General features: G+C 43.2%; 1 protein-coding gene across 4 annotated transcripts; it reads left to right on the top strand.

Moving 5' to 3' along the window:
* The first annotated feature begins 1,261 nt into the window (after positions 1-1,261).
* On the top strand, positions 1,262-19,459 carry fxr1 (fragile X mental retardation, autosomal homolog 1). Of its 4 annotated transcripts, none has more exons than XM_017722280.2 (17): positions 1,264-1,490; positions 3,530-3,582; positions 3,682-3,775; positions 5,021-5,092; positions 5,189-5,337; positions 6,320-6,413; positions 7,854-7,970; positions 8,806-8,976; positions 9,115-9,193; positions 9,271-9,380; positions 9,479-9,565; positions 12,026-12,230; positions 12,731-12,940; positions 14,083-14,283; positions 15,915-15,992; positions 17,475-17,560; positions 18,351-19,459. In XM_017722280.2, the coding sequence occupies exons 1-17, from the start codon at positions 1,440-1,442 to the stop codon at positions 18,528-18,530; spliced, it is 2,037 nt and encodes a 678-aa protein (XP_017577769.1). In that variant the 5' UTR covers positions 1,264-1,439; the 3' UTR covers positions 18,531-19,459. The 4 variants fall into 4 exon arrangements, with proteins under 4 accessions (XP_017577772.1, XP_017577769.1, XP_017577768.1 ...); XM_017722279.2 differs by having other exon boundaries at positions 12,026-12,236; positions 18,351-18,530; XM_017722281.2 differs by lacking the exon at positions 15,915-15,992 and having other exon boundaries at positions 1,266-1,490; positions 12,026-12,236.
* The last annotated feature ends 705 nt before the right edge of the window (positions 19,460-20,164 follow it).

The following is a 20,164-nucleotide window of genomic DNA, read 5'->3' as shown; positions in this document are numbered from 1 at the left end:
ACTGACCAACTACATGTTTCATTAGTGTTTAACTGGATTCGGTGCAACACAGTGTGACGAATACTCAATAACAAACATCACGTTCACAGTTTCTGATAGTATGAAAAAAAAATATCTTGATATCAGTGATGGACAGTAACTGAGTAACTGAGTAAATGTAATTAGTTTCTGTACTTTAGTATTTTTTGGTGTATCTGTACTGAAGTTTCTCCGTTCTGGGCGACTTTCTCCTTTCACTCCACTACATTTCAGAGTCTAATATCCGACTTTTTCCTCCTACATTTTGAGAAATCTGTCGTTCCTTTTGGTTTCTGTGTGTATAAAAACGTAACATGTCAAAACGAAAGAAGCGCAAAGCCAGAGCACCAATCAGGGCCCAGCGGTCACTTTGTTTAGAGCTGGTTTTGACCTGTTGGTCATACCGACCCAGTGCAGCACGCGGTTCAACGTCAGCGCAGCAGCGTAAAACTTTGGGAGAGTCTGTTCAACATAAATGATGAACTAACCTAACTTTGTGTAAATAGAGCTCAATATAGAAATATGTCCACATATGCAGTCGAGACTGACGCGGCTTTTTTCTGAATTTCTACAAACACCATTTCATTTTATAGTAAATGAGTTTGGGCTGGTTTATGTTTATGAACAGACGCCTACAGATCAACATAGTAAAGGAGCTCATCTGTGATCCTGAGTTTAAAGCCAGTTTTTATTCAACTTAAACTTGGAACTAAGTTGTAAATAAATCTGAAACTGAAACTTTGCTTGTGTGTAAAAAGTGATTTCAGAGCCACTCGGTTCTCCCTGATGGAAACTGTTTACCTTCAGTGTTTTGTGCTTCTGATCATTTTAATAGACGTCAGCGTCGCTAATTAATGACGTTCTATTAAAAGACTGGTTTACCAAGAGAGACGCTGGAGGACTTTCACCTGAAATGAGTTCATGAAGCCAGTCTGGTTATAAAAATGATAACAGGACATCAGAGCCAGAATTACTCTTTTAGTACTTTTACTTTATACTTAAGTACATCTGAAGGTAAATACTTTACTACTTCTACTCAAGGGGACGTCTGAAGGGAGGAACTTCTACTTTTACTGGAGCGATATTAGACCTTGGGTGTCTCTACTTTAACTCAGGTACATGGTTTGTGCACCTCTGTTCGATATATCGTGAGAAGGTTGTTGCAGTATCGCGATATTATATTGAGCTATATCGCCCTACCTCTATTCCAGACAGGCCCGTGGCAGCCAAATAGGGCTTCATTCAATTTTTAATGTATTGTACGGTCACCTCTGACTGCCAGTGACAGAAAACAAGACGTTAAATCATAATTCACGATATATGACTAACATAAGCTCCTATTTCTGAAGCAGACCGGTTTTAAAACTCGACCTGGTTGAACTGTTCTAGAAGTTTTACCCACGATCCCCTGCGTGCTCGACATGGAGGAACTGACGGTGGAGGTTCGTGGCTCCAATGGAGCTTATTACAAGGTAAAATGTCGTTTCACGGCTTATTTTTGTGCGATTGTGGTGGTGGTTTATTGCTGAGATGCGTACGAGTCCAAACCAGTCGGAGCTGAGCGCGAACCGGGCAGTTCGGGGCTGTTTTCGGCGCTGTTTGGGACTCGTTGCTATGCTATGCTAACGTGTTGAGGCGTCTTTCAACAAACAACGTAAACAGACGGGGATAAAAACGACCCACGACTCGGTTCTCGTGTTGTCAGAAGGGTTTCGGTCAAAAAACGATCGTTTTGGGGCTTAACGTGCTTTAAACGATGCCTCGGACCGCCCGTGTGTCTCAGCTAGCCGATGTAGCAACAAGCTAGTCGATGCTAAGTGGCTACCTCCATCAGTTCAGCGGTTTAAGGGAAAATTCACGCTTTATGTGTGATTTTACAGCTGTGATGAGGTCGTAAAGCACTGGAAGTGGGTTTTAAGCGAAGCTGGCCGCTTTAATGTGATAAGGCGGGTTGGAAAGCTCACGTTGGACTTGCTGTAGTTTTTGCTGATGTGCTGTTATTGTTGGTTTAGGCTACGAAGTGTGGCTCAGGGATCAGTTCATTTATGCTGTAAAGTCATTACTGTAGCACTGGCCAGTTGCAGTGTTCACTTGGACCAGTACCGGACCAGTACTGGAGCATTTCAGTGCTTATCTGCCACTGTCTCGTGTCTATTTTAGGCAGACCAGCCTGCTAAAGTTGTTATTCTGTCCTTCCATCATCCAAAAGTTATCCCATGCATGCCTCACTGGCCCTTTCGTATCTCCCTGCATGGCAGCTGTTCGCTTTGAATCACTGGCTGTCATCAGCTCCAGCAGATATTTGTGAAGCCAGCTTCTATTTTTGAGTTGCTGCGTTCGGGATACAGGCTCCCAGCTTCATGAACAGTGCCCAGGAGTCACACGTTAAAAGCTGCCCTCCTTACACACGAGTGGGGAAACTGACCTGGGCTGTTTATTTTCTGGTCTTGAATGCTCACATTTGTTATACAGGCAGCTTTCAGTTCATCCCTGCTCCTTTCGTTTCTGAAGCAGCCAGTCAAAAGCAAAACTGGGCCGAAGCAGAGAAAACAAAACTGAAACTTAAAGCAGACCGTATACTTTTAAAAGGGGGAATACCACCTTATTTCAGAAGGTCTGAATAATGCAGTTGGTTTGAGATGTAAACAAAGTCTTTCACAGTGCTTTGGTTCCTTATCGAGAGAGAACGACTCGATTTCTTTACAGTGGTGGCGATGGGAACCAGGGGTCGTCAAGACTCCAGCACAAATGTAGACATGTTATTTACCATCCAGAACCACCAGTGAACCTACATGTGTCGTTTGAGCTTTTTTATGTGATGTTGGTAAAATGGTGATAAATTTTGGGAAGAAAAAATAAAAATTTTTTACCTCACAACACCCTGCAGGTACCACTCGGTCATTAAAAGATTAAACCAAAGTCTTCTCAAAACTGTCATAACACAGCGTCTCAGTCATCAGGCAGTGAATTCAGAGCCATTTCATGTGGGAACTTTCTGTGAGGGAGCCTTTAGAGGGGGACGTCTGGTTCCCATCACCACCACTCTGAACCGTTCTGACTCGGTTAGTTTATCTAGAACGGAGCGTTTCACACCGAACCGCTCTGAACGGCTCTGTTTACGTCTGGATCGTTTAATTAAGCAGAAATCAGATGAGTTTTTGTCGTGAACGAAACACTTTCGTTTTACGAAGAGCCGACGTACGTGCGTGTTCGTTTTTTTTACTGTTATTTTTCAGGTCACCACTAAATGGCAAAGTGTAAATATTAGAAAATATCCATATGTCGTGTGTATTGTCTTCTCTATTAGGCCCTTTATTAATTTTACGCTGGAAACATTGAACATTTCAGGACATGGACACAGTCACTGTTCCCCACGCATCGGCCGTGACAGTCGACTGTAATAACAGTAATAAAGCAGTGCGACATCAGAGTACAACTTATTGTAAGCATGTTTTGTGTAACTGTGTGGAATTAAACATATAACGCTATACGTGACCTTGTGCTTTGCCAGGGCTTCGTCAAAGACGTTCATGATGATTCACTCTCCATTTCATTTGAAAACAAGTAAGTACAGGCTAATGCTCACACTCATGACCGTTCTCCTCCAAAACGTGCCTTTGACCCGAGGCGTACAGCCTAAAAATGAACATTATTTATTTTAAGCTGGCAGCCAGAAAGACAAGTTCCATTCAGCGATGTCCGTTTGCCGGCTCCCACTGATGGCAAGAAGGACATCGGTGAAGGAGAAGAAGTGGAGGTGAGTAGCTTTAAGACACCACTGAACATCAGGGATGGGCGATGTGAGGGTTTGTTATTTATTGCAGTTCGTTAGGTAACGATATTCTTTCTTGAGCTCACGGCATGTATTGGTAGTATTTTGGAACACCTGCCTCGGTAAGCTTCATGAGAAGGTTTAGACCAGATGTAAAGTGCCTGTAAACAACGACTAGTGCTCACTCTGTCAGACTGAAAGGGCCTGAACTGTGGTGTGGTTGGTTGGTTAGTGTAGTAGGTAACACCTCTGCCTTCTACACTGTAGACTGGGGTTCAATCCCCAACCTGGGTAACCACCCTGCACTATACCAGTAAGGGTCCTTGGGCAAGACTCCTAACACCACCTTCGCCTCCCTGTGTAAAATGATCAAACTGTAAGTCGCTTTGGATAAGAGCGTCAGCCAAATGCCATAAATGTAAATAAATGTAAATGTAACTGAATAACTCAGGCAGGTTGTATTGCAGTCCATGTAGTTACTGAATAATAAGCTTTAGGATTTAATAAACCTGGAAATTTCAAGGGTTAATAACATATAACAAAGAGCTCTTTGGATTTTAGCCAGTTATGCCATTATCTTTATTTATTCCAAATTGTTTGATTTTTTTTTTTTTTTTTTTTTTTTGCTTGCTATTCCTTTTTGTTAAATAAGTAAGCGTCATTCCATTTGTAGATTCGCAGCGTTTTTTAATATTTAAAAAAAATATATTTTTATTGGGACCCACCGGTGGGTCAAAGTCTCGACGGTGATGTCATTTTAAACCCTTATAATAAAAGAAGCTTTGTTTTTGTTGTCAGTTTGTTTTTCTACTGAAAGTCGACCCGTTTTTCCCCAAATCTGGGCTCTAAACTATAAACAGACGGCGTTTCTTCAGTGATCTGCTCTGGAAACATCACTTTTAGAGAACAACACAAAGAGCGGCGGAAATCTTTGGCTGTTAATTTGAGGGGCTTTTTTTACACGCACACACACGCACACACACACACACACACACACACACACACACACACACACACACACACACAAATGACATTTATTTATTGCAGTTACTGAATAATTTGCCTTACAATTTGGACGTGTAAATTCAGATGGACAAACCAAAATATACCCTGGAGAAGTGCTGTTGCGTTTTGTCCATTTCAGTTTCAGAATAATGGAAGCCAATTTAAAGTACTGCCTTCATGTTATTTAAGTTTATTTATTTATTTATTTATATTCTGTGATCTCAGGTCTACTCCAGAGCGAATGAACAGGAGCCGTGCGGCTGGTGGCTCGCGAAAGTGCGAATGATGAAGGGAGATGTGAGTGCGCAGCTAAACTGCCCAGCCTTTCAGTTTCCATTTCTTCCACGTCGTCTGCGGTCTGTAGGTTTAACTTTCGCTTTCCTTTCTGCGCAGTTCTATGTGATCGAGTACGCTGCGTGCGATGCAACATACAATGAAATCGTCACTCTCGAGCGCCTCCGGCCGGTGAACCTCAACAAAGCCGTCACGAAGAACACCTTCTTCAAGTGCACGGTTCCTGTACCCGACGACCTGAAGGCTGCGTAAGTGCAGACGGCGTCCGAACAGTGTGCTCGTGGCTGTAATGAAGCACATATTTTCATTTTTTTTGGGCATTTATGTATTTATTTATTTTAAAATGTCTTGATTCAGCAGCGCTCTGATTCTGTTCTACACTGGTGAATAAAAGTTCTCCACTAGAACCTTTCTTTAACATGCTGCACTGACCCTCTGCATGGCGTGAATGGCTTGATTTTCATTTCGGCGGTTATGTTAACAGGTCAGCGCTTGGCAGAGTGTCCTATACGCTGCACTGAAGCGGCACAAGATTTTGGAGACTAGACCAAGCACCAATTGGTTTTCGGGCACTGCGTCTGTCACGCGGCAAAATACACCGGAATAAGCCATGACACTCATTGAAAATTAAACAGAAAACCATATAAAACTTCATTGCAAATTGATTTTAGTTAATTTAATTCATGATGAAACACAGTTAAGCGTTCTGTGCTGCGAGCAGATTCCCTGGTTGGTCCACCAGCGTTGAAACCTTTTCCTAATTACAGATCAGAGCTGTCGAGGATAAACAAACATACTGTGCACTTCTCTAAATGATGTCTTTATTGAGCAGAGAGAGCGATGTGACCATTTATCCATCTGGAAGAAGGAATGTTTGTAAAACTTTCTCTGCAGCACAAACACTGTATGTATGAACGGCCAGCGTCTTTCAGCTGTACTGCCCACGCCGTGCAGAGGTAGCATTTACATTACAGCGAGGTGATTTTCATATACCTCTCATTCCTTTCTGTGAACGCAAGCTACTGTTGGACCGTGGGAGCAGCAGCGAAGCACGTGGAACAAGCGATATAAAAAAATGTGCTTAATTTTTTAGTGAGTTTTGCAGAGTGACGGTCAGAGTGTGGTGGGGCTTTAAACCACGTCACATCCAGATTCAAAGTACATGCTGAAATCAGAGTTAAGTGATCCGGTTCACTGCCTCAAGTTTCTCTGAACATCTCTGTCTTACAGATGTGTGAACGAGCTCGCTCACAAGGACTTCCAAAAGGCTGTTGGGGCGAGCCGGATAGTTTACAGCCCGGAGACTAGCCAGCTGCTCGTATTGGTAGGTCCTTTGCCTTTTAATTAAATAAGCACTTCTGATCAATAATACACCTAAAAATTCTCAGTGAATCTGCAGTTATTAGTTGGAGATGTGCAAGGTGAAGATGATGATGATGCATTTTTGTGAAATGTGACTGTGCATCAACAATTTTTTTGCCTCGTGGAGTCGGGTTCCCAGGCATGGATTAAGCCTAGGCTTGGACTAAATTGCAGTGTCAGAGGTGCATCACCGTTGGAAATACTTTACAGTCTAGGTTTAGGCTTAATCTGGGTCTTGGAAATGGGACTTACAAGGCTGACGGTTCTTTGACGAGGGAAGGTGTTTCTGATCAGGCAGCGCTTCTTGTGCCATAACAGCATGAGCCACTGACTCAAACCGCCGAAGAGTTAAGGTAGCACCGGGGGATGATTAACGGCGAGATTGATAAAAACCCACGTCCTGATTACTTAGATGCACTGAGTTCTGAATGAGTGAAGTGACTGTCAGGGTCTCCTGCAGTGGCCCTAAACCCTCATGTTCTGCAAGCTGCTCATGGCACTTACCGGCAGATAATGTTATATGGAGACTTGCAAGAATCCTCACTTACTCAGTTCTTCAGGGTACCTAATTTGACGTCGAATGTTATCAATAAGTGGTGCTGGGGATGTTTAGGTCAGCACATGTGTGGTTATCTCCTCGCTCTGGGCTCCTATGCTTCCATATTCATACTGGGTGGCACAGGCAGGCGTCGTCAGGGGCGGTAATGTTGGTTAACTTGTTTGCATAATTTGATGCATCATCATACTTTTGTACGAAGACGGGTCATACGTGCCTTGAACCAGAGGGGGGCGTTGCAGAGGCAGAACTGACCACGATAAAAATATTCTTTTCAGTTTGGAAAGATGTGTTGACATTTCATGCGAGGCGTTTAATGTTTTAATGTTCAGTTCGCTTCCGCCAAATTATAGCTCCTTAACGAGCAGCTTGTTGCTACGTCAGCGTAACGAGCTCCACCCACTCGCTGCACGGTCATGATAACCGTGATGTTATGGTGAAATAACCATACCAACCAGTCAGCTCGCATGGCCGGAACTACCCGCTGTATAATAGATTACTGACCTCATCAGTTGTGACTGCTTTACATTTATGGCATTTGGCTGGCGCTCTTATCCAGACCGACTTACAGTTTGATCATTTTGTACAGGTAGGCCAGTGTGGTGTTAGGAGTCTTGCCCAAGGACTCTTATTGTTATAGTGTAGGGTGTTTGGGGATTGAACCCCAGTCTACAGTGTCGGAGGCAGAGGTGTTATCCACTACACTATCCAACCACGCTTTAGTTGTGACTCATTGAAGGGTCTGTGTATCGCACCCGTTTCAAATGTAATAATAAAAGCTCATGATGGTGATAAAGCTGGCTGTGATAAAGAATGTGAATGTTTTGCTCTTCTTGTCTTTAATAGTCTGTAAGTGAAGCCACGGTGAAGAGAGTTTCTCTGCTGAGTGATATGCACTTAAGAAGCATCCGCACGAAGCTCATGCTCATGTACAGGAACGAGGAAGCCACGAAGCACTTGGAGGTAACGTGGAGCACACGGCTGCTCGCTTCCATTATGGTGTTTTTCAAATACTATAAATAATACTAAGGATCATAACAACAAAAAAAAAGATATTAACTCTGTCATTCACAAAATTAACAATGTAAACGTAAATAGAAAATTATTCTAAGAATATTTTACATGTATTGCACATGGAATCTTGTACTCGAAGGTTTGATTACTGCTCATGGGGATGGTGATGAATTAACTGCATAAACATAGATAAAAAAAACTAAAAAAATGTACACAATAGGGATTTTTTACATGTGTTGCACGTGGCATGTTGCCTGCGGAGTATTGTGCATGAAGTATTTACCAATATGTGTAATGTATGTGATCAGTGTTCTGTAGAATTTAGACATTAGGACAAAAAATTAAAATAAATTGTGTTGTCATCACATCGCTACTATTATGTACAGTGATCAGGCATAACATTAACACTCGTACTAGCACAACACACACTAACCACCCAAACAGTACCTGCTCTGTGAGGGTCCATGGGGGTCCTGACCACTGAAGAACAGGGTAACAGAGTATCAGAGAAACAGATGGACTACAGTCTGTAACTGTAGAACTACAAAGACCAGCTATACAGTCAGTGGAGCTGATAAAACGGACAGTGAGCGTAGAAAAAATAGTGTTATACCTGATCGGTGTATTACATCAAGGATTTCTGTGATATGTTGCTGTACTCCTCATCTAACAGTTTAAAATGAAGCATCTTAGATAATTGAGTGGCTCCTGATTTTTAAAAAGTTTTATTTATTTATTTATTTATTTTTTACTAATTCTATGTTATTCTTATTGTGATGTTCAGAGCACAAAGCAGCTCGCCTCAGCCTTCCAAGAGGAGTTCACTGTGAGGGAGGACCTCATGGGCCTTGCCATCGGCAGCCACGGCAGCAACATCCATCAGGCCAGGAAAGTGCCAGGAGTAACGGCAATCGAGCTGGATGAAGAAAGCAGTACCTTCCGGATTTACGGCGAGGTGAGCAGGCATAGCGACGAGCTCATCTGACTGGTTCGCTGGGAGTTTGTAGACTTCTATTTTGGCACGCATTGTTCTTCGAGGGCATGACCGGAAACTTAACACATTTTCTCTCTGTTAACTTTTATGTGATTCCAGACTGCAGAGGCGGTCCAGAAAGCAAGGAATTACCTAGAATTCCTCGAAGAGTCTGTACAAATTCCTCGGCACTTAGTTGGTACGCATCGTTCTTTCGCTTTGTACTGCGAGAGCTTCTCAATGAACTTCCTTATAGCTCTTTTCTGTTCTTTGCAGGCAAGGTGATTGGCAAGAATGGCAAGGTCATTCAGGAGATCGTGGACAAATCTGGAGTGGTCCGGGTACGAGTCGAAGGCGACAACGACAACAAACTCCCCAGACAAGAAGTGAGACCTCTTTCTTAACGTTGAGCAAAACAAACACAACTGTAGTACGATAAGTGCCTTTTATTCACCAGTAGTAACATCCTTTAACCTCATAACAGGGAATGGTCCCTTTCACATTTGTCGGGACAATGGAGAGCATCGGCAACGTGCAGGTTCTTCTGGAGTACCATATTTCTTACCTGAATGTGAGTATTGATGCGAGTCGTTAAAGTCATATCCTTTTTTTTTTCTCCAATGTCCTCTCATGATTTTGTGGGTTTATGTACCAAAAAAATGATCATAATTATTTTTTACAACCTATTAATTATCCTTTACACTTATACATACCGTTTGATGTATGTAAATGATCTATGGACTGATTGGCTGTCCTATATTTATGGTCAAAGATCAGTCTAGGCTGAATCACTCCTCATTACGCAAGTGTGCGGTGCTGTTAAGCTGCTATAATAAAATGGACAGAAATGGATTTAAAACGGGTTTTTTTTGAAGTTTGGTAAAAGGGAGCAGATTACACGTTTTTAAAATTGAAGTGTTTATCTACTACGTCAACTTCTTATTTTGCCAAAGAATAATTTTCATGATAATCGCCCTTTAGGTAATCTATAAGAGACTTGCTTATGTGTTTTCTGATGCTGCATACCTTACTGTTATCTATGAACGTGTACTAAAGTAGCTATTAGTGATGGGCTGATCCACGTTTTTTCAGTTCCGATCCGATGCACAGCTGCCGATACTGATACAGATATGATAACGTTTTTTACTTAATGTTATTATTGTTGATATTGTGTTTAATCTTCACTTCACTAAGCATGTCTGTAATGGGGGCTGCAGCTGAACTGCTGGCGTGAGACCCTGCGCTTACTCACCTGCCGCACTGCACTCTCTAGTGCATATGTTTCCGAGTTCACCCAGTGTGCAGTGACGCTTATGAGGGACACTGGACTCGAATCTGAGTCGCCAAATATCAGTTGTGAAGCTCATGGCTTTAACATCTAGCTATCTGCACTGCTAACCGTGATGACACCCAGTTGTACAGTTCAGGTATAGCTGTCTCTGAATCTGTGAAATGGATGGTCTGGATGGCAGATCATACCTGGGCTTATTAAAGTGCTCCAACAGGCTGTGCTATCTGAAATTTTGCACTACAGATAGTGTAATGAATATGTATAATGAAGTTGAGCAACTTCTCTGTGATCCCTTTAGCTTTTGGGTCGTCTGCTGGAAGTATATTGCGTTCCTGGAAAGCGTGGTAGTGCCTGGTAGTGTCTTCCTGTCTGTTCGCACGAACTCTTGCTAGTCTTTCATATGAAACCTCTGCAGATGATTAAACTGGTTGAATTGCACAACGCAGCCTTACCTTCACCTCTTGGCATGCTGGCAATACAAACATTACAAGTAGCAGTGCTGCTTTTTGTGTTTCCACATTTAAAGTACACTATTTCCAAATGTTTTCACTCCCCCATCCAAATCATGGAACTCAGGTGTTCCAGTCACTTCCATGGCCACAGGTGTATAAAGCCGAGCCCCTAGGCCTGCAGACTGCTTCTACAGACATTAGTGAAAGAATGGGTCGCTCTCAGGAGCTCAGTGAATTCCAGCGTGGTGCCGTGATCGGACGCCACCTGTGCAGCAAGTCCAGTCGTGAAATTTCCTCACTACTAAATATTCCACAGTCCACTGTCAGTGGGATTATAACAAAGTGGAAGCGATTGGGAACGACAGCCGCTCAGCCACGAAGTGGTCGGCCACGTAAAATGACAGAGCGGTCAGCGGATGCTGAGGGGCATAGTGCGCAGAGGTCACCGACTTTCTGCAGAGTCAATCACTACAGACCTCCAAACTTCATGTGGCCTTCAGATCAGCTCAAGAACAGCGTAGAGAGCTTCATGGAATGGGTTTCCATGGCCGAGCAGCTGCATCCAAGCCTTACATCACCAAGCGCAGTGCAAAGCGTGGAATGCAGTGGAGTAAAGCGCCGCCACTGGACTCTAGAGCAGTGGAGACGTGTTCTCTGCAGTGACCAATCACGCTTCTCCGTCTGGAAATCCGATGGACGAGCCTGGGTTTGGTGGTTGCCAGGAGACGGTACTTGTCTGACTGCATTGTGCCGAGTGTAAAGTTTGGTGGAGGGGGGCTCATGGTGTGGGGCTGTTTTTCAGGAGTTGGGCTCGGCCCCTTAGTTCCAGTGAAAGGAACTCTTAAAGCTTCAGCGGCAAGAGATTTTGGACAATTTCACGCTCCCAACTTTGATCCAGTGTCGTTTGCATTACTGGAATATGGATGAGTAAGTGGATTGGCCCTGTCTGTCCTATATCAGATTAGTAAAGTGACGTCCATATCGGAACCCATACTGATATAGGATCGGATCAGTCCCGTCTCTAGTAACTGTATAATGTACTTTTATTTTGTGACGTAGGTATGCATGATGCTAATTGGTGGAGTATAAGCGTCCATTATTTGTTAGCTGCGTTAGCCTCATCCAGCTTTCAACTAAAGAAGCAAACTTCAGAAACCCAGCTTGTGCTTGGCTGATCGTAATTACATTTGGGTAACGGGGGAAACTGTAATTACTCTTTTAAATAAAGCTGGTCTAGGATCAGCTTACAGGGTCAGTTTCCTGCAGCGTTGTGTTCGTTTCCCTGCAGGAGGTGGAGCAGCTGAGGATGGAGAGGCTGCAGATTGATGAACAGCTGCGGCAGATCGGGCTGGGCTACCGGCCTGTCCCTGGCCGCCCTGCAGACAAGGACAAGGGATACAACGCAGACGAGAGTTCGTCCAACGCCCCCTTGCACTCCAGCCGCTCCTACACTGGCAGAGGCCGCGGCCGCAGGGGGGTGAACTACACTTCAGGTTACGGTAACACCGTTTAAGCCTTGGATATGCCAGCTTTTAGAGTCCTTCCGTAATCGTTACTAGGAAGCGCCAGTAGCAGAGGAAACGGGGAGGGCGATATGGCAAAAATATATCACAATACCTCGATACACGATATGCATCACAAGTTATAGTTTTCCTGCGGTTTCATGAGAGGGATCAGACAAAAAAGAGCCAATAGTGCAACCTTAAAAAATACTGTTAAAAACTATGCATGCAGTTATTTTTATTCAGGGTTTCACTTCCAGTTAAGGATGACTAATTATGCCGTCTTTGTTAGTCTGTCTCATGTGACCTCGCTGCCTGTGTCGTTATGTTATGTGCTGTATAGTTTCATGCAAAAACTTCCCGAAGTTATTTTCTTGTTATATTCCTAAATTTGTTTGTCTCGCTGTGAAATTGTGTTAAAAGTTGCTAAATAATTAGAATTTGCCCAATAATGCAGTGAAATAATCACAAGTTCTTTTGTCCGTCTTTAGGAACGAACTCTGAACACTCGTACGCCTCTGAGACGGATTCGGAGCGTAAGGACGAGCTGAGTGACTGGTCCCTGGCCGGGGAGGAGCCTGAGAGGGCCGTCCGGCCGCAGAGAGACAGCCGGAGGAGACCCGTGGTGTCCCGGGGCCGCGGAGGACCCAGTGTCAGAGGTCGTGGAGCAGGGAGAGGGGCTTTCAGCACCATGAGCTCAGGTAGACATTATGATCTGCAGTGGTGTAAAATTTTTAGAATTTTAGAATTTAGAATCACGTTTAAGCAGTTATATTTCCTCTTGCATAATCCATTGGCCAAAATAGACTTATAAACATATTTTCAATATTAAAATAATTTGGGTGTTTTTATTAGGAATGCTTACCAATTTTTTCCAGCCTGAGTTCAGTTGTGTTTTTTTAGCTCGACAAATTCCCGTTAAATCGATCTAGCTGATTTTAAATGAACATAGTGCTGCAGTGGATAAGAAGGGGTTTTGCTCCACCTCAGAAAAGCTCTTCTGTACAGCTCCTCATCTGTTTCTCTCAACATCAGTCTCTGGCCCAGTGACGGCGGGAAAGCATCCGAGGAGCTCACTTATGGAGTTTTATCTTCTCAGAGTCTTTTGTTTTTATGGCTGGTTGAGCTTTAGTTGAATTTCTTCTGAAGCCAGACTTAAAGATAAGATAAGATAATCCTTTATTAGTCCCAAAATGGGGAAATTCTCAGTGTTACACCAGCAAAGGAATGGCAAGGCTCTCAAGTAAAGAAAAGAAGATAACAAGCAAGGTTTTCAGTTTTTCAGCATTTTTTAATTTAATTTAATTTAATTTTATAAATCTTGTTCTTCAGTGACTCGCACTGCACCTTTGAATAGACCATCATGTACAAAGTCTACGATTTGTAAACTCACTATACGAAATTTCTCCCTCCAGCTGTGTCTATGAACAATTTCAGATAAACCCGTTTCATTCAAAATGACTCTTAGCACAGAGTTACAGGCAGAAACGCTGAGAAACCGAGCAGCATGGCTAGCACTGCGCACTGACGCCAAAAGCAGGCAATGATGTACATGGTAGGACAGCACGATGTCTCTACAACCTATTTTGCAAAGATGGATTAAAAAAAACAAACATTGTTTATACCACTCCATTCTGTACAGTCGAGCAGAGTAAAGTAGACGGATTTTGGTAATAAATGACTTTGGTTTGGCTGGCCTGTGTGTCTTCACCCATGTCGGGGAAGCGGTTGTGATATTGTGTGTGTGTAAAAACCAGCTAAATCGCCAGAGCCGCTTTTCCACTGCGTGGCGCTAGAAACGTGTGACTTCTGTTTAAATAATGCAGAGCTTTGTTTTCTACAGTTCTGCGAGATCCTGACCGGAACCCCTACAGTCTGCTGGACAACACAGAGACGGACCAGACGGCGGACACGGACGCCAGCGAGTCTCAGGTGAACACGAGCCGCCGGCGTCGCTCACGCCGCCGTCGCACGGACGAAGACGCCACGCTGATCGACGGCATGAGTGAATCGGACAACACCTCGGTCAGCGAGAATGGCCTCGGTAAGCGCTCGGTTCCTCCTGAGCTTCATACGTGCCACCTTGCACCACTAATACTGCAGCTGTGCAGCTTTATTTCAGTTTTAGATGTACACTCCTTAAAAAAGCGGTGCTTTAAGGGTTCTTTAGTAAAGAAAATGGTTCAGTTTAGAACCATGAACACTCAAAGAACCCTTTTCATGAGTAAGGGGTTCTTTGCGACATGAAAATGTCCTTCAGAATAGTGGAAAATGTGCTGTCGATGCTTCTATATAGCATCCGAAAGGGTTCCTCTATTGTTAGGGTGTCATGCTTGTAACAATAGAAGAACCCCTTTCAGAAAGGTTCTTTATAGAACGGTGTACAACACATTTATGCACATTTTCTATCAGTCCAAAAAAGCCTTTCGTGATCATGGTTGTGAATGTTCAGAACCATTTTCTGTACTAAAGAAAACTTGAAGCACCCAAGTGTAGTGTTTTTTTTTCATTAGGTGTCGTCTGCGGATTCTTGTAGTCTGAGCACCAAATCGGCAATATAGCATATTTCTATACTTTGATCTGACTTTGTATTGTGATGTAGTTGATTGATCATTAGTTTACAGCTCCTAAATCAATACCAAACCCTGAGTGAAATCTTTTTAATTGCAAACCACAAGCGTGTGAGGCTTAAACGACTACCTGTTGGCTCACAGGTACCAAGACGTAGAACTTAGGGTGCGTGATAACAATTGTTTTATCCCGAGTAGTGTCACAACCAAGTGCTCTCTCTTTTTGCCCAGGGTCTGGACATTTATAAATAACTCTAATATTATCTATACCATTGCCCTAATAACTGTGTATGATCTAATGTCTTCAAAAAGAATTAAAGGATTAAAGAATATCAACTAAAATGAAAGGATAAAAAGGAATGAAAGACTTCAGGGTGATGAGGTTTACACAACTTCGTACCATGTTAGTCCCCATCCTGTCCAAGCCTCACACCCTTTTGGTTCTTTTAAAACCAATTTTAAAAGACCAAAAGTCTATTTTTTTTAAAACCCACTCTGGTCTGACTCTTATCAGGCTGTTCCCACGTTAAAGGGCCCTCTTGTGCAAGTCTCCTCAGGGCATCTCACACAGCCCTGCATATACATGCAAGAGTGTAGTTATAACTTCAGCTGTCATCTAGTCCAGCTCCCGTCTGTGGGCCCAGAAACTCTCTCCCTGTTAGAGAGTCCAATGCATACCGTCCTTAGTCTGTTTCCCTATATTACCTTTTTAGGAGGACTCCAAACTCTCTACCCAGCCAATGCTTTATTCAGTCTTTTCCATCAGTAGTACTGAAGTAATTGGGTACCATAATGGTATTGGGTTCAGGTGCCTAGTTTAGTTCTCAGGTCAGAATGCTCTCTGTCCTTTATAGCTGTATTTTAATGCCTTCTTTTAGTTTTTTGGCCGTACGTTTCTGAGTAGTAGTGTGATCAGATTTCCTGAGTTTTAGTCAGTTTCGCATTCACATGCTGCAGCTGTATGTTTTTTAAACTAGCACCTCAAGGCTGTGTAAACCGCTGTAGTCCTTGGCTCCTGACTAAACGCACTCAAGAACAGTGGAGTGGAAGTTATGAAGTGAGTCCTGCTGTTTAGAGTAACAGAGAGGGCCTCTCCCTGTTGTAGATGACTCCGAGGCCAAACAGGAGCGGCGTAACCGTAGCCGCCGTCGCCGCTTCCGCCCTCCGGAGGAGAGGCAGCCAGGTAACAGGTGCACATGGGTGCCAGTGGTACCGCTCTGCATGACCTAGTGTGCCTGGAGTGACCCTTAACCCGTCCTTAGTCAGGCTGGCTCCAGCATGGCCGAATTTCCGGGATCAGTAAAGTCTGTGCTTCTCTGTGTAGTGTGGAACACTTTCAGTACAGTATCGGAAAAAAGGAGCGATTGAGGAACGGATGAGCCATACAGGTTTCTTTCACTCTCTTATGAGCGTCTCTGCCCTTCAGAATAAACCGGGCGAGCAGGGGGACTACCTCTGTGAAGCTGGCCCCTCATGTGGTCAGAAAGGGAATAAAAATACTCATCATTTGTAATAACTTAATAACTTGGGAATTAAAATAGCACAAATGTCGATTTTAGCAGCACAAACAAAAAATCGTTTTGGTGCGATTTAGATATCGAGGGACTGACGTCACAAGTAGCAAAATATAATGTATCATTTCTCAAAAACGTAGTATTTTTATTCTGTTTCTGACCACATGAGGGGCCAGCTTCATGGAGGTGCCTGGGCTTATGCTGGGGACACATTCACATTCAAATGATTGGACTATGTCAACTTAAATTCTAGGGGTTGTGATATAATAATAATAATAATAATAATAATAATAAAATACAATACGCACCCAGAGCAGCTAGACACTAAAGAGAGGTTAAGGCCTGAACGGGCCCATATTCTACACTTGTCTTACGACCTTCGTGTGGTATAGATTAGAGGCTGTGATTTTCGGGGATTGTTATTTAGTGGGTCATGTGGTACATATAGAACATTTTCCTTGATCTTGTATGTGAACTATAAATATAAGTGTGAAATTGAGCTCAAATAAAACAGATTGATCACATTATTTCTTGTGCAAAACTCTTAGTGATGGAGATAACGATCTGTGTAGTATAGAATTAGAGCCTTATAGAATCAAGACATCTTAAAATCATTTCAAAGTCATATGACTCATTTCAAGCGTATGTGGGTAGGGTGGGATGGTGGGTGTTCTGGGTGGAACTTCCAGTATACAATGTGCCGTAACTTCTGTACAAGCCAATATATTTCCCCTGTTATGTTAAATTCAGTAAATAAACAGAAATTGGGCAGTAAAAAGTACAATGTTAGTATGTTTGCATTGATTGGCGAGGCCTGGCATGAGGGCGATCTCTCAATCTTACACCTTCACTGAGAACCGCAAGTGTCTGTAAAATTTCCTGGTTTAGATTTAGGTGTACTCCTGAACTTTCTTTGGATTAACAGTTAATCTACTAACCGTTTTGTGTTGAAACCCGAGTTGTGACCAGACTGTAGCCTTGACCCTGCTTAATTATTAATGATAACTGACCTGGGTTGAGCTGACGGAGTGCTTTATTACAGCATGTCCTCCAGAACAGTTTTCTGAATTGAGAGCCTTTTTTATTAGTGATAGTGAATGTTTAGGTTTTAAATAGGGATTTTTTTTTGTTTTGTTTTGTTTTCCTTGCAGTTACTGTGGCCGATTACATATCACGGGCTGAATCTCAAAGCAGGCAGAGAACGCCGAGAGATCTGAAGAAGAATAAAAAGGATTTGGTAGGTCAGAGTTCGTTTGTTTATGATGTGATTTTTGGTTTATTTGTAGCATCAGACCAGATGACTGTGAACCTGAAAGACTGACGCTGCAGACAGATTTAGTGTTAGAGCGGCAGATCCTAACGGGTCAAACTCGGGCCTCTGTATGCTCCTCTGATTTGAGCGAACACGTCCGAGTTACAGACCAGTTAAAACGATTTCTAAAAGCCAGATGTTTGAGCGCACCTGGTCACATTCCATGCATTGCTGATTTTCTAATGTAAACGTGTCACTTTTCTGCACATTTACATTTACGGCATTTGGCTGGCGCTCTTCTCCAGAGCGACTTACAGTTTGGTCATTTTTACACAGGGAGGCGAAGGTGGTGTTAGGAGTCTTGCCCAAGGACTCTTATTGGTGTAGTGTAGGGTGGTTACCCAGAACCCCATTCTACAGCACAGAAGGCAGAGATGTTACCCACTACACTAACCAACCACACATTTGTGTGCCCAGCACTGGCACGGGTGTTGCGCTGGTGCGAGTGGATCAGATACGAATTATTTTTATCTACAAAGCAGTTCACAAGATCTCGGTGCATTAATACAGGTTTCAGGTGATGCACGCATTCAGAAACGCGCTTGTATTTGAATTTGGCTCGGCCAATCAGAAGCAGAACCAGATCTACCTGTATTTTGACGGGCCTTCTTTTGGTTCTTGCCACTCCTGAAACTCTGTCAGTTCCACAGTGAATCTATTTCATCCAGAATCGCCGCAATAGTCAGACTAACCGAGGTCGTTCTCTCGTCCGCAGGGTCAGGTGGAGAGCATAGCAGAGCACGGAGTCTCTAAAGCTGTGAGCAACGGCCCCAGCGCCAAAGCAGAGGAGCAGGAAAAAGCAGCACGAGCTTCCACAAGCGTGTCCCCCAAAGGCAGCAGCGAGGGCGAGGGCGAGGGGGAGGGGGCAAAGCCCGCCGTTAACGGACTCTCCTAAGCAGTTTGGTCTTTTTTTTTTTTTCTTTTTTTTTTCCTTTCAAAAAGTCGTAACCTTTACATTTTTACAATAGTGCTTGTACAAGCTTGCCAAAGATAGACATACGGACTTCCAGATTCTCTACTGCACTTTTCCGTTCCTTCACCGTGGAACAGGTAGGAGGGGAGGCAAGATGACAAAAACTTATATAAGGAAAAAATAAAAATAAAAAAAAAGGAATACGAGCCCTGAAGAGACAAAAATGAAACTTGACTCACACCTAAAGTAAGTTTTAAGTACACGTTGAGATGTTGTGCCTTCAGAGAGTAGATTCACCGTTAAAGCAGCTGGGTGTAGGAATAAAACACAGACCGTCGCGGGAAGATCCCGGCTGTCCTAATGCTCAACGAGGAGAGTTAGCTGCTTTTTGTTTTAATATGCAACCACTTCATACATCTGGGGAAGGAAATTTGAAAATGCAGTCTGAAAGAAAAAAAGAAAAAAAAAAAAGATTTTGCACTGAATTGTAATTTCTTTCCCTTTAGAATAATGTTACTCTGGAAACTGGTCTGTTCGTTCATTTTTAAACGGCGTATGAAAAACACTCCACATCGGAAACATCGAATTTATTCGGATTCATCGCCTGTCGGGCTGTAATGACAGTGACTGTTCGGCAAAACGAGCCTCATTTTGGGTTATTTATTTTCAAATGTACAGTATTTAAAAGAAAAAAAAAAAGCAGTTATTCTTTTAACACTAAACTGGCTGCCTGAACGTATTTGCACGCAGGTGACAATTTGGACTACTGAAAGATCAACTTCCAGATTTTGTTCTGTAAACTACGTTTGTGAGTCCTTATTTTCTTTTTTTAATGATCATTCTGGTTGTTTGATGTGCAATATGTTTTGTATGCAGGTAGTTCTTGAATAAAATTTTGATCTTCCAGCCAATCTTTCCAGTTATTATTGTTGTTGTTATAATAATATTATACAACAGTTAGTTCTGGCCATGCAAGCTGTACCACTCCGGTGAGACGCCGTTGCTAAGCAACGACTCTGACAGCTGTAGGAGACGCTCGAGCCGTCTAAACGTTTGTACTTCTCACTTTGCCACAAACAGAAAACGGACACTGTTAAGACCACATCTGACCGACAGCCGATTTGGTCCGACTCTGAAGACGAGACGACACTAAATTCCCAAACTGTCGTCTCCACTGAGCAGCTTTTCAGTCGGCAGCTGTGACAGAAGAACAGCTGAACAACCTGGAATCAGCCAGAAATGAACCCAACACCATTCGCCAAACTAAACGGGCTGTAAGAAGCTTTACAGACCGGCTGGAACAAAACAACATTAATACTGATCTGGACAAACTGACCAAACTGAGCTGAACCTGATATTGGGTCAGTTTTACGGCTCAGTCTGATTTGGTCCGACTCTGAAGATCAGACACGTCTGGTGAATGGTGTTGGGTTCATTTCTGGCTGATTCCAGGTTGTTCAGCTGTTCTTCTGTCACAGCTGCCGACTGAAAAGCTGCTCAGTGGAGACGACAGTTTGGGAATTTAGTGTAAGGAGCTGGAGAACGAACTGCTGGCTGAGCAGCGAGTGGGCGGAGCTCGTTACTCTGACGTAGCAACAAGCTGCTCGTTAAGGAGC

This window comes from Pygocentrus nattereri, chromosome 15 (assembly GCF_015220715.1).
Source record: "Pygocentrus nattereri isolate fPygNat1 chromosome 15, fPygNat1.pri, whole genome shotgun sequence".
In the NCBI taxonomy this organism is placed as follows: Eukaryota; Metazoa; Chordata; class Actinopteri; order Characiformes; family Serrasalmidae; genus Pygocentrus; species Pygocentrus nattereri.
Note: the sequence above shows the minus strand (reverse complement) of the source record. Positions and strands in the feature narration are given on the sequence as shown.

Coding starts and splice junctions, on each gene's coding strand:
- fxr1 (XM_017722279.2), top strand. CDS start 1,440: ATGGAGGAACTGACGGTGGAGGTTCGTGGCTCCAATGGAGCTTATTAC. Junction 5,093..5,188: donor TGCGAATGATGAAGGGAGAT/GTGAGTGCGCAG, acceptor CTTTCTGCGCAG/TTCTATGTGATCGAGTACGC. Junction 7,971..8,805: donor AAGCCACGAAGCACTTGGAG/GTAACGTGGAGC, acceptor TGTGATGTTCAG/AGCACAAAGCAGCTCGCCTC.